The sequence below is a fragment of the Canis lupus genome, chromosome 37 (genome assembly GCF_003254725.2).
Source record: "Canis lupus dingo isolate Sandy chromosome 37, ASM325472v2, whole genome shotgun sequence".
NCBI lineage: Eukaryota > Metazoa > Chordata > Mammalia > Carnivora > Canidae > Canis > Canis lupus.
The window spans coordinates 11,450,635-11,476,272 of record NC_064279.1 but is presented as its reverse complement, the minus strand read 5'-3'; the positions used below and the strand labels follow the sequence as shown (position 1 = coordinate 11,476,272).

Genomic DNA, 25,638 nt, shown 5'->3' with positions numbered 1-25,638 from the left:
CAAAGGTTATCTGGGAAGTGTTTTTAGCCTTCTAGACTCTGCAATACAGGAAGGCCTACTGGAAGGAAATGCTGGGTGCCAAGTGACTCTATCCAGTCACGTTTTCCTTTATTTCAGTTGATCCGAGATCCCTAGAATTGTCAACATGATTTCTTATGGGTTGTTAACAAACACTGATTGAGCAAAAGGGCCTATTATACACTGGCTTCTTCTTACCTTCCTCTACTTCTCACTCAGAGAAGGATGGATTGTAGACCCTATGATTCAGAAGTGATGTTTGGAAAATGAAAACAAGAACAGTCATGAATTATTGAATGGGTGAGATACTGCTTCAGGATTCAGACAGCAGAGCTGCCCCACCAAGATGCCTTTGGGAAAAGGGCATATTTAGTAACATACAGCAAGCATTACAGCTAGAAGGAACCATAGAAAGCATCAGTTTAGCATGTTCCAAAGTGTGTTCCAAAAATGATTTAGATCCACATAATGCTTTGCTGAAAACAATAAAGAACAAAGTGGTCAAATACATTTGGGCAAGAGAAGGGATTCACATTAGGATATTAGAGCCCTTGTGAAACCCTGCAGTAAGGGAATCTGCTTAGCTTTAACCCACTGACTTCCACACCTACTTAACCTCAGAACCTTTTTTTTTTTAATATAATGCCTGTTAACCTTGTGAGGAAATGGCATTCTATGGGACTAGATCTAATGGGACTGGATCTAATTCTGACTCTTCTTTCCCCATATGAGGAAGCTGAAGTCACAGCAGTGAAATTACTTGCCCATGATCACAGAAATCGCAGGTGGTAGAGCTGAGAATAACCTCAAGACTATGGACATTTAGTCTGGTTTCTTTCTTTTCTTTTCTTTTCTTTTCTTTCTTTTCTTTCTTTTCTTTCTTTCTTTCTTTCTTTCTTTCTTTCTTTCTTTCTTTTCTTTCTTTTCTTTCTTCTTTCTCCTTCCTTCCTTCCTTTCTTTCCTTCCTTCCTTCCTTCCTTCCTTTCCTTCCTTCCTCTTCCTTCCTTCCCTCCCTTCCTCCCTCCCTCCCTCCCTCCCTCCCTCCCTCCCTCCCTTCTTTCTTTCTTTCTTTCTTTCTTTCTTTCTTTCTTTCTTTCTTTCTTTCTTTCTTTCTTTCTTGATTTTATTTATTCATGAAAGACACACAGAGAGAGGCAGAGACATAGGCAGAGGGAGAAGCAGGCTCCCTGTGGGGAGTCCAATGTGGGGCTCCATCCCAGGACCCTGGGATCATGGGATCATGACCTGGGCCAAAGACAGATGCTCAACCACTGAGCCATCCAGGTGCCTGTGGAGTTCTTTCTTTTTACTACTCACACTATTGTGTCTAAAGAACCTTTCCTCCTTTAAATCTCCAGGCATCTTCTTTAAGGCAACAGTTGCTAAGAGAAAGATTACTAAAGGAAAATCATATTCTTTTACCCATAGGTTGCCACAACCGGCATTATCACAGATGCCAAATGGGGAAAACAAAGAGAAAGTCAACCATTTAGTATATGTTTGCCTCCAAATAATCAGTGTTTTGAGACCAGCTGGGATATTCCTAGACCCTTCATCTTTCTGTTTACCAAATTGCAGATCACCAGGAAGTGACACGAAGTATATGATCTATTACCGAAACTAATTACCCCCAAAACTAGTGACCTTAGAACAATAAACCTTTATTATATCTCACACAGTTTCTGTGGGAATCTATGAATGGCTTTGATGTGTGATTCTGGTGCGGAGTTTCTCGTGAGGCTGCAGTCACAATGTCAGGCAGGACACAGTCATCTGAAGGTTTCACTGGGGCTGGAGCATCTCTTCTCAAGATGGCTCACCCATAGCCTGGGAAGTTTATTCTAGCTGCTGGCAGGAGGCATTACTTCCTTGCCATATGGACTTCTCCACAAGGCTGCTTGAATGGCCTCATGACAGACATGGTGGTTGGCTTTACCCAGAGTGAGTAACCCAAGAGAGAGAGCAAGGAGAGAGCCACAGTGCTTTTTATGACTGAGGCTCAGAAGCTACATACAATCACTTCTGTCATATTCTACATTTATTATAAATGAGCAACTATGTCCAGTCTACATATAAGGGAAACTCTCCCTTTTGGAGGAACAAATGTCAAAAAACTTGTGTACATATTTTAAAACTACCATATCAAGAAAAAGTTGTAAGAAAAATGATGCTAATTAAACGACTAAAACATAAGGAACATATTTGAGCCAGAAATCCATTTAGGACAAGAACAAGTGCTAATTGGAAAGTCTGAAAGAGATCAAGAATTTAAATTTACATGGGATCTGAAGTCTCAACCTGAATCACTGGCACAGACATCCTTGAACTTCTTGCAATGAAACACTTTTTAAAAGATTTGTTTATTTATTTGAGAGAAAGAGTGAGAGAGAGCAAGCGCACACGTGTGTGTGTGTGTGTGTGTGTGTGTGTATGCATACGCATATGCTGGGGGAGGGACAAAGGGAGAGAGAACCCTGAAGCAGATTCCCTGCTGAGCGCGGAGCCCAGCACCCTGAGATCATAACCTGAGCCGAAATCAAGAGTCAGATACTCAACTGACCTAGCCATCCAGGGGCCCTGCAATAAGACACTTTTGAATAAGAAAACTTCTGAAAGAAAACTTCTCTTGTGGCCACTGTGACTGGGAAGGTAGGTTAAGGATCTGACCCAAGGATAAGCAACATAGAGAGCATATCCACTGTTTTGACTTGTATCCATCCAAGCAAACTTTTCCTTTCTTCAGCCTTTGAATTTTCTATGTGTTGCAATATCCCAACATGACCAAGACAGTCAAATTCCAGCTCTAGCCTTCACATCTTTTTTTTTTTCTTCTGAAGGTTTATATCCATTTCTCTATGCTCTCTGAAAGCAAGATATCATGATCTAATTGCCTAAGAATTTATTTCCAAATAGATGTTGACAGAGCCTGAAAATCTCAGAAAGATCAGTCAGATCATATTATCTTCTTTATTCAATATTTTTTTTAAATTAAAAAAATACCCAGCTATGATCCTGAAAGAACTTTCCTTTGTGGCACCTGGGGTATTCAGTCAATCAACAAGCATTTCTTGGACATATGATAAAGACGAGAGGCTCTCTAGGACTCACGTAATATTTGGGAACTAAACAGAAAACAGATGCAGATAAAACAATGATCACAAAAGTGAGAATTAGAGAGAGAGGAATGGCCTGAGGCAGTTGTATGAGAGAGGTCAATTTTAAGGAAACTGTCCCAGAAAAGATGAGTCCTTGCTTGGAGCTTAAAACAATTCTCAATATTTGTGGGCAATTGGGCAACGGCTAGGAGGTAAGAGAAGAAAGCCTGAATGTTTGGCCATTGGAGAGAAGAGAAAAGAGTGGGCCCGAATATGATGGGAGACAAGATTAAAAGGGTAGGGTGAGGAGGATGATCAAAATGGATCCAAACAAACTGAGCTACAAAGAGTTTGGTGTAACTGGAGCAAATCCTTTTCAAGAGTTGAACTTTTTTTTTTTTTTCTGTAGACTGCTTCTCAAAACAAAATAAGCAAAACAAAACAAATAGCAACAAACCTTTCCCATTCATAGAGACTCTTCTAAGGCTAGATTGAGCCTATAGGCCCCTGTAGGGAGATATGGGCTTCAGGTTCAGTCTCTCCTTCTGGGGCACATTCCAATCACCATCAAGACTGAAAATCCACCAATAGTATGTGGAGGAAAGGCTGGGGAGAGGCCAGTAACTGACTGGTTGACTGATAGATTCGTTCATTCAACGAGGTTACAGTGAATGCCCTCTGGTTTGAGAGACAAGTAGGATTAAATATGTTGTTCATGGGGCTAGCGCAAGATGGCAGGCAAGTCTCCATTTATTCATCATACGTTTCATTTCTCTCTCTCTTCCTTTTGTGTAGAAATTGTTGAAGGATTTTTTTCATTGAAAATTGATTCTGATCCTGCTATGTATGTGTCAGGGACTGTGTTAGGTACTGAGAATCCCAAATTGACTGAAGCATCACGTCGACAATGTGACAACAAACTTAAAGCCTGAATACTTGGTTTTCTGTTTCTGCCTGTTGCTTTGCCAAAAGGGGAGCTATTTCTCCTGGAACAGAGTGGACAAATGTGCAGCAGGTGAACAGAATCATATATGCTCTCCAGTTGTTATACCAGCTGTGTCACACTGACATTGGCCTCCACCTGTCCAAATCCTGCTTCTACCAATTCAGAACCAAGTTATTTTTATATTTATATCAAGAGATAACCCAAGTGGTGATGGAAGTTCTTTAATACTGAATTTGGAACCTAATGCGTTCTAGTTTCTGGAAACCCATATACTAGGCAGCTACTTTCATAGGATAGACGCAAAACATAAATTATAGCAATAGTCAAGAGACTTTTCAGCTGCTGGTGGTTTTTCAGCTGCTGGTGGAGGAGTTGATACTCTCATTTTGGATGGGGTGATGAACCTTGGACCCTGGGAGGGACTGACCCAAAGTCATCTGACACATAGCTGGATGTAGAGGATGAGCCAGGGCTACTCAAATCTCCTGGCTTTGAATCTGTGCTCTTTTTATTAAGCCAGTGGTGATATAACCCACCAGATGAGTGCAGATTTTAATCTCACTCATCGAGAAGCATGCTGGGCATACATCTCACACATACACATCATGGTGGTTCCTAGGTGGTTGATCCTCATCACCCTTTGACTTCAGTTTTTCTTTTCCTTTGCAAAATGGCTATTGCCCAGAGCCAGCATCTCTTCTCCAAAAAAGTATCATGCCAGAAGGGTTTTTGGAAACGGCCTTGATATCTGTCAGAAGCCAGATGATTCGCAGGGATGAACCAATGCATATAACAAGGATACCTGATTGGATTACCAATTAGCCATCTCCACCTCTGGAGGGTGGTTGGAAACAACAGAAAAGGCAGTGTTTAGTTTGGGTAATTACCAAAAGGGCTTATCATTCTCATCAAGGCATCAACATGGCACATTAGACCTCCTTCAAGCTATTCCACAGAAACTTCCCTCTCCAGATGCTCCAGCAAGAGTAAACTTGCCATGCAAACATTGAGTTATTGTGTCTGAGCTACAGAAGCACCTCTGTGTCAGTGAGAGGGGAGAAACTGGCTAACCTGCATCTGTTTTTAATAATGTCTCTGCTGTTGGGAAGTTTTGGAAGCTGCAGGTAAAATATTCCCATATAAAAGTGAGGCTGGCCTGGGATGTATCATCTTACCTTTACCTGAAAGAGGCTCTTTGGTTTCAGTAGGCCCTGGGAGGGACAGGCAGATGTTTTCTCCATCTGGATCCAGCAAGAAGTGTCCCACTGTGGGGTCTCTTGGATATTCTTGAAAGTAAGCACAGGCATGGATAGTGTTAGCACCAGTGCAGGGGAGGCAGGCTTAACTTGGGCTGTGCTCCCTGAATCCCCAGTGGGTAGATGCCAGTATGCTCAGGTGCTTGCCAGAGCGCAGGCTCAGCCCTACTCCTTGGATTCAGCAGAGCAGGGCCATCATTTAGGCCCCTTCCTCTGGACATCAGTTTGAGATGAACAGGGTGGGGCTGCCACTAGCCTATGTCATGCTTTGTGAGAGTCTGGCAAAGGGACCCCTCTGGACTCAAGCAGCCCTACATAAGCAAGGCTAGGTTTGCGAGGAGCCCCTTCTTCTAGGGGTATGTAGCCCAGCCCCTGGACACAAAGCTTGGGGACTCCAGCTTCTGCTTCCTCTGTCCATCATGTGTCTCTATGCGGCACTCTACAGCACAGCCGTACCCTATGGATCAATGCTGGGGCTGCTTTGTGACTTTTCTCATTTGTGAGGCTAATGAGAAGGAAGCTGTTTAGAAGAATTGAAGGTGTTTCTATAACCTTCCCTTCCCTATCACTGAGGTAAAGGGCTCAGGAGTAGAGCTGGCCACTGTCCACAGTGGATACTTAAGGGACACACACACACACACACACACACATACACAGAGGCATTGCACACACACAGAAACTCACACATATTTTTATAGAGTTGTGCACACACATGTATATATGCAAAGCAACCACACATACACATGCATGCATAACCACATATGCTGGTGTGCATGCATGGATGTACACGTACCATGCATGAATGAAGACACACATCAACACATGCAAACTTGTTCTCAGGCATGCATGCATACATGCATAATCACACACACACACACACACATATATATATATATATATATATACACAAGCACTCACATAGGCTTGTAAGCATACACATACCTCATACACACATGTGCTCTCATACATACACTCATTCATTTATGCACACTTAGCCTATACACTTGAGGCTTTAGATTGCACTCTTATCATAGTCCTGACCTTGGCATTCATTCTAATCAGATTTTCCCTTTATGAAAATGTCGGACTATGGGTGTGTGTGTTTGTGTTTGCTATGGTTTGTCCTGGGCTATGCAACCTCCTAGGAACACCCTATTACTGACATGACCATACCAAAGTTTGGTTCATTTGTATCAAATTTAATAGAGGATCACTGCCAGGCAAATATAAAAGGGAGGGGGCTATAAGAGAAAGATTCCATGCCATAATAGTTTATAAGTGAAAATGAGGTCTTTGGAGAGAGTGAGAGCTGGGGGGAGAGAGGGGTTTGATTTTGACCATTTCAGTGACAGAGAAGCTGTAAACACATAAGGGATTTACTGATCTATGTATTTAATTTATGCTTACAAGGCTTCAACTATATATGCTTGGGAGAGGGAGGGAGGAGAGAGAGAGGGAGAGACTTAAATCGTGAGGCATCCTGTCCCTGAGTGAATATGAGATGAAAATGAAAGATGCCATACCTGCTGTCTTTGTGGCTCTCGGTTCCTACATGCCTCTCAGAGTGTGAGTTTCTCACAGCCCTGAGTGTGATTCTGCTGTTAACAGAGGTACTTTCTTCACATTGTCTGGCACCCAAGCATACACCAATCTCCTTCATCTGGTGTTCAACCAAAGACAGCAGTCCAACACTCTCATGAAGGAGGAACAGCTGGCTGGGCTGAACTTTCTAGAAAATAGTTTGTCAGGTGTCCAGAATGGCACCTCCCTAAGGAACATTCAGGGGTAATTTGGACTCTAAGCAATTTTTGCTTTATGAGCTGCCTTTAGATCACAGCCCCCATGGAAGCTATTACTACTGCACTGCCTCTGCACTATTGCTCTTCTATAAGCATCTTAGTCTCCTTCTAGACTGTAAGCTCTTAAAGATAAGAACTTTAAGTGGGCCTAAGTCATAGAGGAAGTGGATTTGCTTTGCCTCACCCTTCAATAGAAATCCTTCTCTCTCTATGGACAGGCCTCAGGCTCTGCCCTGGGCTGGAGGGTGACTTCTCTCTGGGGACTTTTCCTCTTGGAAAAGTCATGTCACCAGGCTCCCTTGGCCCAGGGAGGGTATTGAGTACGCCTGGTAAATCCAGTAGCGTGTCTCCCTGATGAGCAAAGGGGGCTGTGTCATCACACACTGCTGCCAGGAGTGAGGAGAGCACAGAACAGCTTGGCAGTGCGTGTTGGTGCAGCAAACCCTTAAAACATGTACTAACTCTTTTAGGAATATGCATGGTGAACGTTAATCCCAGACATTGTTGGAAACACTGCTGATTTCCCCTTTACAATGGGGTGGTTTTCAGACAGTTTACATCACAGCTGCTGTGTGGCCCTGGCAGACGATTAAAATGATCCCAGAGCAACAGACAAGCTGAGGCGGGGTGGGGATGGGGGTGGGGGGGAGCATCTGCATACCCCAGGAGTGATTACCTTGTTCTTCTGCTGGAAGGGCCCCCCTGGCCCTTCTCACATCCAAGGGGCCTATGGAACTGCTGCAGCTTGATGTCCTGGGTTTGTCCAGGCCCTGCTGGCCCTCTGGACTTTTTCTTCCTTTAATCAGGGACAGTGGTGGGGTCACATTCTGGAATAGGGCATCAACGTCTTCCAAAGCAAAAGAAGAAAAAACATGAGTGAGAGAACTTCTGAATCAGCAAGAAGGAGAAAGAACCTTTTGTTGTTGTTGTAGTTGTTGTTTTGGTTTGTTTGTTTTTCTATGTGGTTGATGACTCCTTATGCTTAGGCTAGTTAATTCCACTCATTCATAAGTTTGTCCCTCTTTTATAGCTTTGCTAAGGAGTGGAGGCCAAGGTGGCTAGCACAGTGGCCCTTCAGTTGGGGAGCTTCCAAGAGCTGGAAGGACTGGAATAGTGGTTGTTGTTATCATCTTTGCTGAAAGACTCCTGAGAGAGAAAGAAGACTGGGGAGGCCTGGAGATCTTACAAGCCCCTAGAACAAAGGCTCAAACTAGAAAGACTCCAGCTTTAGAGCTCATGGGATTGTTGGCTAGAGTTCCAACCACAAAGCAATTTTTCTGAGCAGAACCGATGATCACATGGCTCCTCAAAGGTCAGAAAGTACAAAGTAGCACCTTCCAGATGGTAGTTAGAAAGTAATGAGATTGATGATAATGCTCCACAAAACACATCCTGCCCTCCACTTCTGTTCTCTTGCTGCAGTTCTTTTTTCAAAATCAGTAGGGACTACTCTAGGAAGGGTGAAACCCACTAATCTAAGTGATTGAGACCTTGTCTTAATCTCTGGGAGTGATCTTTATTTCATATTCAACACACTGTTGCTGCTGTGTTTAAAAGCTGGCTTCAAGCGCTGATTTCAAAGTATCACAGGCTACTTATTTATTACAAAGGGAAAAGGTGCCTTTACAATGGAGAAATCCAGTAGACACCACCTTTAACTAAATAATAAATTTTAACATTCCCTGTAATGAAACAAATGATAACAAATGGAATAAATATGAAGGGATATTTCTTGCCTCTTGGTGTGATATGCTGAGGACATATCATCACCTACATACTATTCTTGCCAAAAATGTTGGATCTGAATCTAATTACAAGGAAACAGACAAATTAAAATCAAGAGTAATTCTGAAAAGTGACTAGCCTATCTTCTTCAAAAATGTTGATATCATGAAAAACAAGATTCTAAAGAAATGGGACAATTAAATACAGTACTAATTCTGAGTAGAATCCTGGACTGATTGGGGGAAAAAACTATAAAGAATGTTATTGGTGGGCAGCCCGGGTGACTCAGCGGTTTAGTGCAGCCTTCGGCCCCGGGGCGTGATCCTGGAGACCCGGGATCGAGTCCCACGTTGGCCTCCCTACGTGGAGGCTGCTTCTCCCTCTGCCTGTGTCTCTGCCTCTCTCTCTCTGTGTCCCTCATGAATGAATGAATGAATGAATGAATGAATAAATAAATAAATAAATAAATAAAATCTTTTTTTTTTAAAGAACGTTATTGGTATAATTTTGAAAATTTGAATATGGACTATATATTAAAAAATAAATTTTCTTGAGTGTGGCAGTTATATTGTGGTTATGAGGAAGAAAAATCATTGCTCTTAGGACATATGTGCTGATAAGGGAAGAAATATACAAAGTCTGTAATTTAATCTCAATGGTTCAGCAATAAAATAAGTATGGTATATGTGCATATATAAAATCTGGTTTTATTTTTATGATATTAAAGGTGAGATGATCCAAGGCTAAGCAAGAAAATGAGTACATGCAACCTCTGGCAACAGGACAGTCCTGCTTAGTAGCTTTCAACACCCTTGCCCCAGGAATCTCCTTATTATTTTTTAAGACTTATTTATTTTTTTTTAGGGGGAGGGAAGAAGAGGGGCAGAGGGAGAAGGAGAGAAAGTCTCAAGCAGATTCTGCACTCAGTGGGGAGCCTGGCATGGAATTTGATCTCATGACCCTGAGATCAGGACCTGAACTGCAACCAAGAGTCATACACTTAACTGACTGAGCCACCTGCCCCAGGAATCTTTGTAGGAAAGATTGTCATGCAAACCTTGCCTCTTTAGATTCTTTTCTTTATGCATCTACCACTAGATTGGGTCACATACTGAACTAACTCACACAAGGTATCAGAGACTTATTTGACCAGCTTCCCCTTGGCAGGGTGGCAGAGGATGAACAAGTTCTAGATATTTGGTGGACATGGCAGCCCAAAACAGAGAACAGTGTGAAGTGAGAAATACCAAAGATAAAATTCAATGGTGTTGCCATTGATCCCAATGAGTCAGACTGTGTGCTGGACATTGTGCTCACAGGTGGAAAGCTGCTCTCCTATCTGTTTGCACACAGAGTGACCCTTGTCCATATTTGGATTATTTTTGGAAAGGAAACTTCAGAGGCTTTAGGATAATTAACTCTCACTTAAGAGATAAACAAGCCCTTGCCCCAATAATCAAAGGAAGCTCTCAAAACTGAAATATCTCAAGAACATCCTGATCTGGATTCATTGTTTTGCTTATTCTGGAAGACAGTACAGTGTAATGGGTAGGAGTACAGATTCTGGCATCAGAAGGCCTGAGTGCTAGTGCCAGCTAGGCCACTTATATTTGTGTGACCTCAAACAAATTACTTATCTTTCATGGCTTCAGTTTTCTGATCTGTGAAGTGAGGTAGGATTGTTATGAGGAGTAGTGAGATTAAACTAAGGATGGGCCCTGGCACAGAGGAAGAACTCCATAAATATGAATGCTCATCCTTCTACTTGTGATTACTACTAGTCCGAGATCACTTAGCATTTGTCACACAGTCATTTTGCCCTTTGGAAAGAAGGTTTGGTTTTCTGAAGATGAAGGGCTTTCTAAATATGACCCATTATTTCCAGCCTGTCAACACATAAAAAAATACACTTAGCTACACTCATGTGTATAGTTTCAAATGTCCATATGATGTCTTGAAAAATGGGAGGGAAGTCTTTTATTAATATTATGAATTTTAATGAATAAATTGATCAGAAATGGAACTCCCTTGGCTAAAAATGTAGGATAAACTATAAAGTATGCAGCAAATTTTAGTAAGTTTGGTTGCTATTTTATATCTACAACCAGAAACTATTAGTAGGGGGATGATTCAGTGAGTAAGTTGCATGAGCTAGAAACTATGTTGGTTTTGTTATAGCGCTTTGGTTAAAGATAGCTACTGACTGAATTAAGTCATCTTCAAGTGGCAGGGGAGGAACGAGCCTCCCTTATAGCTTCTCATGGCTGAGAACCCTTATGTGTCTTGCCTTGCTTTCCTTCAGGGTGAGAGTTCTGTGGGGTGCTGGAGGGAATGAATAGCTACCTTGACATGAGAGCATGTCCTTGCCTGTGTCCACTGGGAGATGTACTGTTAACTCCCTTGGCTTTTCTGGGGATGCATGCTTCAGGGGAGGTTTCCATAAAGGCCTGGCCTTTTCTTCTGTTTCCGGTCCTGACTCAGGCTGTGGGGCACCTGGGAGACAAGGAGAAAGCCAAGTTTTTTAGATGTCTGTGGTTTTTGCCAGCTGTCTCTTCTTTTGGAGGCCCGTCTCTCCCCTTCTCACATATGTGGTTTGGGTGGAGCTGTGTCTATTCCCTGACTGTGGGGTATGCAAGTGACTGAAGCCTAGCTAATGAACACACCTCACTGTCTTAGCTGCATTGATTGGGTCCAGATTGGGCATACAACTCACACCTGGCCAATGAGAGGAAATTCTGGTACTTTTCAAGAGCTTTTAAACAGCATATCCTTTCTAGTAGGGTTAACAGATAAGAGGTTAGCATGAAATTGCAGGAGCAATTCATGGATTTTGAAATCTATCTTTACTACCATATGGGAACATACAAATATGACCAGAAGACACCTTCTTCTAGATTCTACACTTTCTCCTCCTTTAAAAACCTTTCTCTGAAGAGGATGACCCTGGGGAGGGTCGACCATGATTTAGGAGAAGCTTACATTAGGGAGACCCACATCCCCAGTCCTTACTGGCCTGCCTGTGTTCTGTCAGGAGCACCCAAACACAGGGGGCCTACCTCTTCTGTGTGATTTTCCTTTTGGGGGGTTTTGGGTATGGAAATGAATCTCCACTGGGAAGATGAAGAGCTCTGCTGGAGGTTCACTGGCTTTAAATGGACTCCTCAGGGGATCCAGGACTCTGGGTTGTTCTTCTGAGATAGGGGGTAATTTCAAAGCCTTTGGTACCTGAGAAAAATTTTAAAATAAAACAAAACCCAACATGGCAGGTATTTTAAAACTGCTGCTTGCAGAGGACAAATGACACTGTATCTCTTTGTAAATCTAGTGCCAGGGGCTGCTGGGTGTGATGTAGCTTCAGTATTCATGGCTGGGAAGTAGAGCCAACCAACCCAGGAGCTAGCTATCTGATCCAGGAGCTAGCTGGTGCTGCTTTTTGGGAAGCCAGCAATGCCCCTCCCCTAGTCCACTCCCTCACTCCTCTGAGAAGTATAAACGTGATAGATTTAACAGCCTTCCAGACAAAATATAGTCTTTCTTTGTCTTGCAGCTGGGAAATTATGCCAGTTGGAATATAGTTGAGATTTCTGTGTTTAGGGAGGGAGGAACCTCTACATATGTTGCTAAGGGAAAAAAGCAAGGTACAGGACACTGTGCAACCTTTCAGGTTAGAAAGGGCTGAAAGTAGGAATATGCATTTGTGCTTGCTTACTTTATGTAAACTGTCTAAGCCTCAATTTCTTTTTCTGTAAAATGGGAGTAATTGTACTTCCTGCCTCATAAGTTTGCTGTATTACATGAGCTAATTATACGTAGTTACAATAATGTTTGGAATTAGAATTTCTTCTGTATTTCTTTGAGAGTAGACTCTTCTCTCATTAGGTTTAGTGCCCAATCTCGCCACTTGCAGGATATCTAGGCATCTCTACACTTCTGCGATGTGGACATAGCTAAAAATGAATCACCATGTGACAGAATCAGCAACACCTTTAGCACAGTTTTTGTGTCCTAAAAACCCCCAAATGTGTGTGTGTGTGTGTGTGTGTCCAGAGAGAAAAAGTCACAGAGAGAGAGAAACATGGGGGTAGTACTTAGAGCCTCCTCTTTCCAGTTATTCACAAGTCGCTGAGGGGCACATGAGTGGCACAGTTGTTTGAGTGTCCAACTCTTAGTTTCAGCTCAGGTTGTTATCTCAGTATAGTGGGATTGAGTCCTGTTTTGGGCTCCACACTCAGCATAGAGTCTACTTGGGTTTCTCTCTCCCTCTCTCTGCCCCTTCCCACCTCTCTCTCTCTCTCTCTCTCTCTCTTTTTCAAATAAATAAATCTTAAACAAACAACAAACAAACAAACAGGGGCATCTGGGTGGCTAAGTGTCTGCCTTTGGCTCAGGTCATGATCCCAGGGTCCTGGGATCGAGTCCTGCTCAGGCTCCTGCTCTGCAGGGGACCTGCTTCTCCCTCTGCCTCTCTCTCTCTCTCTCTCTCAATCTCACATGAATAAGTGGGTAAAATTTTTGAAAAACAAAACAAAAGTTGCTGAAAATTTCTCTTTTTAGTCTTAACACATGAACTTGGCTCTGTGAAATGTACATGTGTGCTAGGTTTCAAGGAGTTCAGTTTCACGGGAGGAAAAATAAAAACGTTTCTCATTTTTTTAGTGTTCAAAGAGAAAAAAATGATCAGAAACACGCATAAGCATCCTTCATGTTTAGAGTTGAATGAGGAAGGAAATTCAACCAGGTATATGCAGGGTGATATTTAGGACTTCAAGACAGTAAGAAAATGATTAATCAAATGCACGCACATAGGATCTTTATGTTCCTGGCCTTCACTTTCCAGGTGCCAGCTGCCCACTAACTGCCCTTTTCTGAATACTGACCTTGTGCATATAGTCTGACAAGGTTTGCATTGAGAAATCTATGTGTAAACCCAAATGGTTTGTGTGAGGTGTGCTGACAAATCTTTAATTTCTTTATTCTAATCAAAACTTTATAGAGTTGTAATAGAGCAGAAAATACTGCCTTCCTCTGCTAAACCATATGCCTGGGTTGAAGAAAGTGTCTGGGCTGACCTGGAGTATGGGATTGAGGCTTCCCTTAGGCCTGCAGATGAGGCCTACTGTTTACTCCTGACCCAAAGGAACCTGGGAGACAGAGGGCCTTCTGGCCTGAATGGGAAGGTTTGGATCAGGTTAGACACAAGTAATCTGAGAAAATCCTGAACAGACTGAAAATAATATCCCTCATTGGCATCAGGTCCACCTGGAATGCCTGTGGCTCCTTCAGCGGCACTTCAGAGGATATGCATCTCCACCATGAACTAACATTGCTCTAGTTCCTAATCTGAGACGAGATACTTTCACAGGAATGCATCATCTCATTTCATCCTTCCATCAGCCTGTGAAGTGGGCATTATCATCTGTGTGCACAGATGAGATCAGTGCAGCTCAGAGGGCTGAGGGACCTGCTTGAATTCACGCAGCTGCTACAGGGCAGAGCTTTCCAGAGCCCCTGTTTGCTTCTGCTCGGCACAGTTAACTTCATACCACTGGAAGACCCCCATAGAATTGCAAAGCAGGACAAGGCCAGAGAGCTAGGAACATTCCTGGGGCAGGGGGGAGGTGTACTTGACTTTTGAAAAGATTGGTAAAACTGCCACACCCACTGTATTCAAAGGTGACAGATCTTCAATTAAGCAAAACTATTGCTGGATTCAGGATCTCCAGCTTTTTGAGTTTGAAGTGGGTCAATTGTTTGGGAGCTCAAATTCTGTCCTTACATATTTACAGATCACCCCCAGCCCCTTAAAAGCATAAAGGACTCTGTTGCCACCAGAGTGCGGTAATATCATGCATTTTAAGGTAGAACTGAGAGCTGTTGAAACTTCTTGTTCTTCACTATTTTCCACATTTAATAAATTATAACAGTTTTATTTCAGCTCCACATGGTGAGCTCAATAGCGAGTAAGGCCATTTCTCTGTTTGAGATGTCCCTTTGAGTTGCCTCGTTCCTAGATTGAGATTAATTTTTTAAGGGCAAGCACGCATGCGCACATGCACACACATGCACACATGTACACACAACCTTTTTCTTCTTCACTTCCCCAGCTGTGTTTTTCTCTGAACCAGTAGCAGGTGCTATAGGAGGGAAAAGGCATCTTTCAGCAGGAGGCTCCTGTAACAAGTGGCTGCTTCTGCCCTTGTAGAGTTTTATATTCCCTTGTCTTTCTGTAGAAACAGGATGGGAATGAGAACTTATTAGAGGATGGACAGTTGACCTTCAGCTTTTATCACTTTTGGGTTAATAGGAATACAGGTAAGAACAGGAGCTGAGACAGCCATGGCTTTAGCTGAGGCAGGTTCGGGGAGTCCTAATCTCATTACCTGGGTTGAGTTCTTGCTGGCAAGTCAGGTGATGGAGAGAAGGATAACGATAATAGTAACAGTTGACACATAGTAAGTGCTAAATATAGGAAAAGGATTATATAAAGTATTTCACATCCAGTAACTCACCTAATCCCCATAATAGTCTTATGAAGGTATTATTGTTATCCCCATTCTACAGATGGGGAAAACCGAGCCTCAGCAAGATCAAATACCTTGCCCAAGATCACAACTAGAAGAGTGGGGGTAATTTACACCCAGGCAGTCTGATTGAAGAATGCGTGTGCTTGAGTACTAGGCAAAAAGGAGGCTGTCGGCCTTGTTGCCACCTTCTGCTGGACTTTGGCTGTTACTTTCTAAAATGACAGGTATGAGGAAGTGACATTCGGCGTGCCTCAGTGCTCTCAAATGAACTCTGCATGATTAGGGATACCCAGATTAACAAGTAAGACATTTGGCTTCTTACCGCTGAGATCTGCCTTTCTATTGGGGAAGGCTCCTCCATAGAATGTAATGTGGGATTTGTCACTCAGGAGCCAAGAATGATCGATGTGGGCATGCCCAAAGGCCCTTCGGGAGGTTTGCTGTATTTTTTCATTGTGGCTCTCCTTTGAAGTGTGTGTACGATGGTGATTCTCTATTGATGTGTCCTGGGGAATGACAGATACACATTCCTGTAAACAGGCTTTGTAAAGAAACAGAGCTGGTTCCTTTAACAGTCAGATCTTGTGGCTAGACTGTTGTTGCAAGGAAGGAACCTCTTTGGCAGCCTAGGAAGATAAACAAGGTTGTATGAGTATGATCTCTAATGCTATTTGTTGTAATAAAACATTTTATTATTATGAGAGAAAGAATGACCTTTAACCATGCCTGATATATAGTTTTTTTTTATATAGTGCTTTCTTGCAAAGAAATTAAAAGTCAAAATGAAGCTCTGTATCTTTGTCTGTATGCATTGTAAAATGTCTCTCCCTCTGCCCTTCTACCCAGTGGTACCTCTCTTCTCCCCCTTTCCAGCTCACAGTGGCATGTGATTTTCTTGTAAGTCAAATGAGCTTAAAGATAGTAGCATGTGTCGTGTATGTTGTTCTGAACCACTGTCATCTTGTACACACACACATACACACACACACACACACACACACATACACTCATACACATAGGCCTTAGAGTTTAGAAACCATTTATATATTTTAATGCATTTAATCCTCATAGTAGCCTAGTGAATATGATATGATATGTATAATAACAGCTCCATTTTACAAAGGAGGTAATTCAGGCTCAAAGTCAGTTAAGTTTCTTTATCATGTTCACCACAACTTGTCAAATGCAGGACCCAAACCAGGCCTTTTCCAATTCTAAGGCCAAGAGCTCTTTTCTCTAAAGAAGATTTCAGCTGCCAAGATGGGGTGAAGACTGTAGGGGGACTCTGTGGTTACGTAAATTTGGAAAACCATAAGTTAAAGTTAAACCAACTACTTCAAATGGTCCATATTCACACATGCCCTGTGATTCTCTGGGAGGAGACCATGGTATGCAGCATTTCCCAAATGTATTTGGCCAGGAAATTCTTTCTTTCTTTCTTTCTTTCTTTCTTTCTTTCTTTCTTTCTTTCTTTCTTTCTTTCTTTCTTTCTTCTTTCTTTCTTTCTCTTTCTTTCTTTTTTAAAGATTATATTTATTTATTTGTCAGAGAGGGGGAGAGAGAACAAGAGAGAGCAAGCATGCACACAAGCAGGGGGAGTGGGAGGCAGGGGAGAGGGAGAACCAGGCTTCTTGCTGAGCAGAGAGCCTGATATGTGGCTTGATCTCAGGACCCTGGGATCATGACCTGAGCCAAAGGCAGACGCTTAACTGACTGAGCCACCCAGGTGCCTACAAAATGCTTTTTTTCATCAAGCAGCTGGCAGTGTTCCACATGTGACACTTTGGGAAACTGTGGTCAATAGGCTTAAAGTACTCTTCCTTTCTCTGGGGGAACCCCAAAGAATGGTGAAAAAAGGGCATATCCCCTCTGAAGTCATGAACAATGACAGAAGGGAGCCTATTAGAAATGGTACCTCTGCCTGGGTTTCATCTTTCTGCCATGACTGCTTCCTGAGTGGCGGCAAGTGAATCCCCTGACTGCTGTGGTTCGTGGCTACAGAGCCCTGGTCCACATGTCCACCGGCCCCAGCTTCCCCTCCAGCCAGGCCCTGTTGACCTGCAAAGGTAAACAGTGGATCAGCCTTGTAAACCCAGATATGGGCACTGTGTTATTAGCTGCTTCCAAACTACCTTCCTTCTTGATCTTTGGAGCAAAAGTGTTGATCAAGGCCCTTGTTCCTCTTCCCTCCTTATTTGTGTTTCTGCTAGTACCTTCATGGAAGTGGCAGCCAGGTCTCTAGAGCAGAACTGCACTAGGAATCAGGAGGCTCAGGACTGAGTCTTCATTTCTTGGACTCAGTTTCCTCATCTGTAAAATGGGGATACTGATCCCTTGCCCTTGCTTCCTCACAGAGTTGTCTGGAACTCATGTAAAATCATGAATGTGATGGTCCTTTGCAAACTGAGGGACTGGAGGGTGACGGTGATGTGATTGTGGTGGGGCTGCCCTGCAGCCCTGCTCTGTTGCCGTTGAAATGCTCTGTCTGAAGCCCTTGGTTTCCTGGGCTGTCTGCTGGTTGTTTACTTGTGGGCAAAGCTCTGCTGAATGCACTGTGATGGACGGCTGCTTAGCTCTCTGAACTTACCCTGTCTGTGCAACCCTCAGGAAGGATCTGAGTCAACAGATGACTCCAGCATGGTTAACAAATCTTTCATCGATGGGGTAAAGGGTCCTGCAGCTATTTTCATCACTTGCTCAAGGTAGATTTATTGCTGAAACTATCTGGCAAACCTTTGTTGTTTGGAGCTGCTTTAGCAACACCTCTACTCTCGGCATGCTGCTCTGTGGAACAGTGTGGGGCTGTCTTTCACCCAGGGGCTCTGGTTGTTGTTCAGGGGCCCTGCATAAGCTGGAACTCCAGACTTCTGGAGGCTCCCAGCCAGCCTCACCTTCCCTCTATATTCCCCAACCCTCATCATTCCCTGCGTCATTCCCTTCCTTGGTGTCATTGGATCAAAAGCCAAATGCCCCCTCTTGAGGCTACTCCCTCCCTCCAGCTCTTGTTCCTTTGCCTACTGGCTCCTGACAGTGCTTGGGTCTGAGCTGATGCTAAGAATGTTGGTAGAACAGAGGCAGACTCAGACTCAGGTTCAGAGGGGTCTGCTCAGGTTTTAGTGGTCCAGAGAAACCTGATGAGCCCTTGGGACCCCCGCAATCTGAGGAGACCCAGGTCCTCATTAGGCCTGCCTTAAGAGGGCCTCCACACCTCCATACGGGGTGTGGCACTAAAGACCTTTTTGTATATTCTAGAATTATTCTTTGGCAACAAGTCAGACTTCAGGTCCATGCTTTCTGGTCAGATTCACCTGGAACCAAATGTATTTCTGAGGGTAGAGGAAGTGAAACTCTGGCCAAGTGGCCACTCACTTGGTGAATAGCCTTATATGGTAGACTGTCTAAGTTGGATCAAGGGGCACTGTGAGTAGGGGGATATAGAGAAGCATTCTTCTTTTTGGCTGTATCCCAGTGATATTGACTATATGACTCAATCTATTCAAGGGAAACCAAGATTTTTCTCAGTAAACATCATCTCTGGCTCATTTGCTTATGCTTAATAGAAACAGGTGTGCAAGCAAGATATTGGAAGTTTCAGTTGTTGAAAGGAGATCACAAAACTTGGTCTCTCTGTCTCAAAATATGGATTAAGATTACCCAAATAATGTGAACTGGAGTAGCAATTTAGAGATCTTACAGAGTTTTTTTACCTCTGTCCTCTTCTGTGATTTTTTTTTTTTTTTTTTTACAACAACCCAGAGAGGGTAGAATGCAGATACCATTACTACCATTTTACAAATGAGCAAACCAAGGATTCAGGGAGTATAAGTGACATGACCAACATCACATTGTTGGGGAAATCTTATATTTGTAGTTAGGACTTTTCCTACTTTTTGAAATAAAGTGTCTGGAAAAAAGAGGTAGGCCAAGAGGAGATGAAGTTAAAACCGATAAAACCATCAGTCAGGGTTCAAGTTACAGCCTCTGAGCTGTTTTTACTTCTTTGCAAATTGATTTTTGAGCCATGTGATCATGAGCAATGGAGCATTGCAATTAGTAATTATGCTTAAAAACACAAGGTAGGGAGGGCTCTATACCTAACATTTATTGAGCACTTACTATGTGCCAGATACTGTATTATCCCATTTAATTCCAACATCTAGTCTTATAAGGCAAAAGTGGGCATGGCCATCTCTACTTTATAAATGAGGAAACTGAAGCCCAGAGAGGTCACATGGCTTGGGATCTGGTGCTAATTGGTACATGTTTAATTACAATTCTATATGGACTCTGTTTTCTTTCTGATTGTTACAGCTCCTTGGCATATGGCAGTAATTAAGGAAATCACTTAATCTCTTAGGTGTGCAGTGTTGATCTACTCCCAGAATGAAATTACTGCAGTCCCCTGTCCAGTATTTATAGACCTTAGGGCATCAAAATCTAAGGATATTAACTGAAGACAGTAGGATTTTTTAAGAGAGAGGGTATAATGCAATGTCAAAATGGGGTACCACCTGGGGAAGGACAGAGGGTTACAACACAGGAGCATTACCTGAGCAAATTCACCCATTCCCTGGAAATGGATGGCCCAGAAACTTGATCTCTTTAGTGTCCCAGAATCAACTGGTTTAAGGGATGTTGACCCACATTAGCAAAGTGTATAGAGACTCTATAAGCCAGGGTATGAATTTATGAAGAGAAATACAATGGCTTGACCAGCATATTTCCTGTAGATGAACTATATGTGGATCAGGTTATGACCAAAATTCCCTGGTTCCAGAGTCAAGACTTAGAGGAGGTATATGACAGGAATGTTTAATGAGAACCTGCCACATTCTTCTCCATTCATTTGATAGATCAGATATTCTACTTATCCTGGCCAGATCCTTTCCCAAGGACAAGACTTGGTTAGGGACTATCATTAATCCTGGAAAATTCCTTTTTCATTTCAGAAAAATTAACTTTTTATTATTAGGCTCTTGTTTCCTTCTCTTTTCTCAAAAACTGGCACTAGCCAATGCCTTATTCTTTGTCCATTAGTGCCTCAGTCATCTTTTCCTATCTCCCTTGGCAAGGCAATTTCTGGCTCTTTTATTGTTTCAAGTTCCCAAGAATAACTTTGATAAGTAAAATCCCCATAGTACTGAACAGCTTACAGACAATTCACAATAATAATCTGCACAGTAATGAGGCAGGTCTTAGTACATTCATTACAGAGATGAGCAAACAGAAGCTCAAAGAGGTTAAGTGACTTGCTCAAGATCTTATATCTAGTAAGAAAGAGAACAGGCATTGCTCCAAAGCTTGTACTTTTTTTCTTATGATATTGCCACAAAACCATAGAATTAAAGAATGTTAGAGTAGAACAGGCCTAAGAAATCATCTAAAATCTAGAGTCTAGACCTGTACCACTTAATACAGTAGCCAATAGCCACGTGTAGCTATTTAGATATAAATTAATTACAAGTAAGTAAAAATTTAAAATTCCATTTCACAGCCACACTACATTTCAAGTGCTCAACAGCTGCATGTGGCTAATGGCTACTGATTGGCTATAGCACACATTATAGAATATATATATTATATTCTATATATACACATATATAATATATATCATAGAATAATCCATCATTTCAGAAAGTATCGTTGGATGGTGCTGGTCTAGACTCTAAAGACAATGAAACCCAGAATCCTTAGGTTTTATTTTTGGGAACTCCATTTTAAGTGTTAAAAATCCAAATATTTGAGATCTGGTCATAAAATCAACATGTACCTTGTTCAAAAGTTTTTCCTTGTTGAATCCAAAATGGAGGGAAGACAGGCAGGAGATGGTATTTTGGGGGTACACCTGAAAGATCCTGTTGTAGCCTGAGATTCTTTGGTACATTAAGTTGATTGTTCTGGAGCAGCACAGAATCCTTGATGTATCCTGAAGAGTAGGTCAGGAGTCATTGGTAGAAATAATGGTTGCTAGTTCAGAGGTCTTGGAGATAACTACAAGGTTCCCCACTTACACTAGTCTTGGCTTTGGACATTGCCCATTAAAGAAGACAATTAGAAAATGGGAGGGATTAAAAATCAGATAGAACCCATAGAAGGTTTTCTGTTCAGTGTCTTGGGTACTTCTGGTCCTGGGCCTCAAGTGTGCTTCTTCCACTTCACCATTCCCAAGAACTGGGTCTCCCTGGTGGAAGAGACATGGCTGCTGCTTTGGGGTTGGGTAAAAGCCTCCTCCTGCTTCAAGAGGAGAATCCAAAGGTTTCTCTTGGATGTTATCCTACTTATTTCTGTAGGCCCCATGATTCTCAATTCAGTTATTCTACAAATATTTATTGGGGGCTTACCATGGCTAGGCATGGGCCCTTTTTAGAGGCACTAATAGTCTATTGGAGAGACGAAGCTCTCCTTTGTTTAGCTGTGTGGCCCCAAATGTCACTGAGATATAAGGGCAGAAAATAGGGAGCTCAATATTGGCTGGAGTTGTCAGAGAAGCATTTGTAGAGAATGTGGGTCTGAAGTGTGTGGAAGTTATTATAGGGACAGAAAGACGGGACCAGAAAACATACTAGCCTCACAAAGGTAGTGAGCTCTGAGATGTGAGTCCCTGGCAGAGCCCTTTGGGCCAGTGATCTCGTACCACAGTATTGCTACTGTTCCTCCAGCTTGAGGGTCTCATTCTCAAGAGGTGCTTTGGTAATGAATTATGGCAAAGGGGCCCAAGAATGCACTCACACATGAATCTTTTCTTAAACTACACAATGTAGCCCTATGATTTCCATAGAAGGGTCTGAGATGTGTTTTGATGTTAAGTGGGGTTCTTATCCTTGAAGATGTTGGACCTGGCCTCTGAGGCAGTGGTCTGGTCTTTCCTCTGCCCCCACCCAATGATAAACATATCTTTGGTTAAGAGGCTTTTTCTCAGAAGTGTTAAATAAATGGAACTGCCTATAATGCTGGGCCTGCCATGAAAGTAAAACCAATTACTGGACAAAACCCACATCTCATTTTCCTTTAAGTCATCACTTACTGGGGAGAGAGCTGTTTTCTCTCCTTTCCCAAGGTAAACCTATAAAACAAGAAGCAAGTCAGTCTTCCTCTGGTCCTGTCTGTTTGTACTGAAGTAATGGCAAACACCCAGTGGGTGCTGGCAAATCCTATTTCTCACTCCTCTCATCCCCAACAGGTTTGCCAAATAAAATAGGAGATGTCCAGTTAAAATTGAATTTCAGAGAAACAGTGAATAATTTTTAAGCAAAAATATGTACCAAATATTGCAAGTTTAATTCTGTGTGTGTGTGTGTATGTGTGTGTGTGTGTGTGTGTGTGTGTGTATGTCTGTGCAGGTCTCTGTGTGTATGCATTAAACCTGGCAACTTGAATCCCCAGTAGTTTCCTGTTTTCATTTTTAAGCCTTTATAGAGTACATTTGAAGTCTCTGTTCAGCATAAGGGCAGGCCTTCTGCTGAAGGCCTAACATTTCTACTTCCTGGAGGATCTGAGATCACTTCAGAAGGCAACTCAGGAATGTTGGGGTGAATGTGGAGCTGGGGGTGAATATAGGATTTGCCTTCTAGTCCCAGCCCTGCTTTTGGCTGAATGATTTTGGATGTATTGCTTTGTCCCCCATCCCCAGGGCCTCTTTTTCCTTGTCTTGTAAAAGACAGAGATTGATCTGGAGGATCTAAAGTCTCTGAGTGGGGAAGGTTGGGAAGAAAGTTTTGCTTGGGATGTGGAGTGTGGAAGTCCTAAGAGGAGCTAGAGAGAAGGCAAAACTTCAGGTTGTATGTTCTTCTGCAAATGTGGGGGAGGATAAAGGGCAAAAGGTATGATAGAGGCTCTCAGTTCCCAAGCTTGAGCACCTTTGCCTTAACACAAAATTGTACCTGAAATTCTAGCATTTCAGGACTTGATGGAAAACACACCCTCACATCAGAATTCAAGGCAGGGCATCACAGGGTGTATTGGTGTATCCTCCCATTGCCCCACTGACCTGCACATTGGAGCCTGTACATGGTGTCAGGGGGCCATGTCTGCAAGAGGCCTCGCAGGTATCTCTTGGCTGAATACCCAGGCTGCATCTGCCGTTGGGCCTGGGTCTCTGGTTGGCTTCGGAAGTGGAGGTACGGTTGCCAGGCTCTGTCCTGTTCCCTCTGTGGGGACACCAGTCAGGAAACAGCATGGCTGCTGAGTCCTGAACCTCCCAGTGATACAGGCTGGTTAGCATGATCCTCCTGGATAATCTGGGAGCCTCCTGGAAGGTGCCTCAGGGCACCCGAAACAGATGCCTCAGCCAGCAAACATAAACCAAAAACCCACAGAGCAAAGCACTGAAAGGCCTCTGCAGATTTGCAGTTGGAAGGAGAAGGAGAAATGAGAAATTCCAGACCCCATCTTGAGACAAAGCCTCAGAAAAGAATAAGAACCTCAAAGAAAACACATTACTTAGTTCAGCCTGTGGAAATAATTTTAGTACCTTAAAAAGTGGTCCTGTAGGGCAATGGGAAAGTCAGCTCAACAAGTCAGCATCGGCAGTTAATGTTTGCAATGTGAATAATGGGACAAACTATGTTCATGTTAATGGGAAGCCTGGCATTTTGAAAATATCTGGCTCTGCTACATTTCATTTCAGCCCAGGAGAATTTTCTGGGAACCTACCTGCTAAAGTCAGTTCTACTGTATAAGGCATCATGGGGAATAAGTGTGAATATGAACATCTCACACTTAGCTGGGGATATATATTCTACAAAGAACTTTCACCTCATTATAATCCTTTAATGTGGGTGAGTTAATAATATAACTAATTAAATTATGCAGAACTCTCTAAGGATGATCAGTTAAGAACAAGAATAGCAAAGATGTGGACTTGTTTTGACATCTATCTGCCTCCCCCTTGTCCCTGTAGACATCACCAATCAATCATGCCATTCTTGACTGATGAACAGATTGTGATTTCAGAGTCCTTCTTTTACAAACTTTTAAAGGATTTATTTATTTATTTGAGAGAGAAAGAGAGGGAGAAAGAGAAAGAATGAGAGTGGGGGAAAGGAAAGAGGAAGAGGGAGAGACAGAATTCCAAGCAGATTTGGTGCTGAGCGTGAAGCCTGACACAGGACTTGATCTCATGACCCTGAGATCATGACCTGAGCTGAAACCAAGAGTTGGATGCTGAGCCAACTGAGGCACCTAGGCACTCCATTCTCTTATAAATTTTTTTAAAAATTGATGCATAATTTATGTATGATAACATGCACAGAGATAAAATGTTCAGTTTAATAAAATCTGACAATTGTATACACCTTTGTAACCACCACACAAAACAAAATATAGCCCAGAAATCTCCCTCATATTACTTGCTGGTCAATTTTTCCACACCCATCAGGTAATCACCGTTGTTGAGGTTAGTAAGCCACTGGCCTGGGTAACTTTGCTAAATCCTGCCGGAACTTCTCAAAGAAAAATGGTTAAATTTTAAAAAGTAAAGAAAAAAGAAAAAATATGATGGAAATAAAGAACCTGCTTAATGTGGAGAGAAAGGCGTTAGGTATTGGTTTCTTGCTCTGCTGGGCAAATCTATGGTTTGCTCCCGTTCTGATGTATTCAGGAGATCAAAATGCCACAGAAGGATAGCCTACAGCTATAGCTGAGAAATCAAGACCACCAGAGACTACAGCTAAAGAGAAGGCTGAGAAGCCAAAGTCCATAGGACAAAGGAATACATCTGCTGAGGAGAGAGAAACAGGTACCCAGGGTAGACATTCATTCATTCATTCATTCATTCATTCATTCATACAGTGTATCAAATAAGATGCCAGGCACTGGGGGAATAGGGACAAATAAGACAAACTGATAACTAACAAATAATTTGAGTAACAGAGAAAAGAAAGCATGGCTAATTATTCAATTGGCTGTATTCTTTAAGAATTTGTAAATTAAATGAATGTTTAGAATCCAAACAGAGCATCCAGATGTCTTTGAGGTCTGGATATTTTATGTGGCAGGTAGTTCAAATGCAAAAATATCCCAAATAATTCAGTCCCACATAAATCTTGAGGATTTTTCTAGAGGATAAGAAAGAATTATAGAGGGCAACCCAGGTGGCTCAGTGGTTTAGCACTGTCTTCAGCCCAGGGCATGATCTTGGAGACCCGGAATCGAGTCCTGAGTTGGGCTCCCTGCATGGAGCCTGCTTCTCCCTCTGCCTGTGTCTCTGCCTCTTTCTGTGTGTGTGTCTCTCATGGATAAGTAAATAAAATCTTAAAAAAAAGAAAAGAAAAGAAG

At 42.5% G+C, this 25,638-nt stretch overlaps 1 protein-coding gene and 1 long non-coding RNA gene across 22 annotated transcripts in view; one reads left to right on the top strand and one right to left on the bottom strand.

Annotated features, from left to right (window-relative positions):
- LOC112656642 (uncharacterized) overlaps positions 1–25,638 on the top strand; it is a 188,588-nt gene that overhangs the window by 15,511 nt on the left and 147,439 nt on the right. For 2 of the 14 annotated variants that reach the window (XR_003134543.3, XR_003134533.3), the window contains one exon: positions 1,447–1,692. The exons of the other annotated variants lie outside the window; for them this stretch is intronic. This is a non-coding gene — a long non-coding RNA (uncharacterized LOC112656642). Of the gene's footprint in view, positions 1–1,446; positions 1,693–25,638 lie in introns of those variants that run through there. 14 annotated transcript variants of the gene reach the window in all.
- The window catches only part of KIAA2012 (KIAA2012 ortholog), a 130,837-nt gene that overhangs the window by 90,008 nt on the left and 15,191 nt on the right, over positions 1–25,638 (bottom strand). For 7 of the 8 annotated variants that reach the window (XM_049106646.1, XM_049106647.1, XM_025442030.3 and 4 more), the window contains exons 3-11: positions 23,351–23,510; positions 21,134–21,289; positions 17,279–17,421; positions 15,686–15,869; positions 14,921–15,063; positions 11,896–12,064; positions 11,183–11,332; positions 7,791–7,961; positions 5,235–5,345 (exon numbers count right to left, since the gene is read on the bottom strand). In XM_049106646.1, the coding sequence (XP_048962603.1) occupies positions 5,235–5,345; positions 7,791–7,961; positions 11,183–11,332; positions 11,896–12,064; positions 14,921–15,063; positions 15,686–15,869; positions 17,279–17,421; positions 21,134–21,289; positions 23,351–23,510 (1,387 nt within the window). The remainder of the gene's footprint in view (positions 1–5,234; positions 5,346–7,790; positions 7,962–11,182; positions 11,333–11,895; positions 12,065–14,920; positions 15,064–15,685; positions 15,870–17,278; positions 17,422–21,133; positions 21,290–23,350; positions 23,511–25,638) is intronic. The other variant, XM_049106649.1, reaches the window with a different exon arrangement.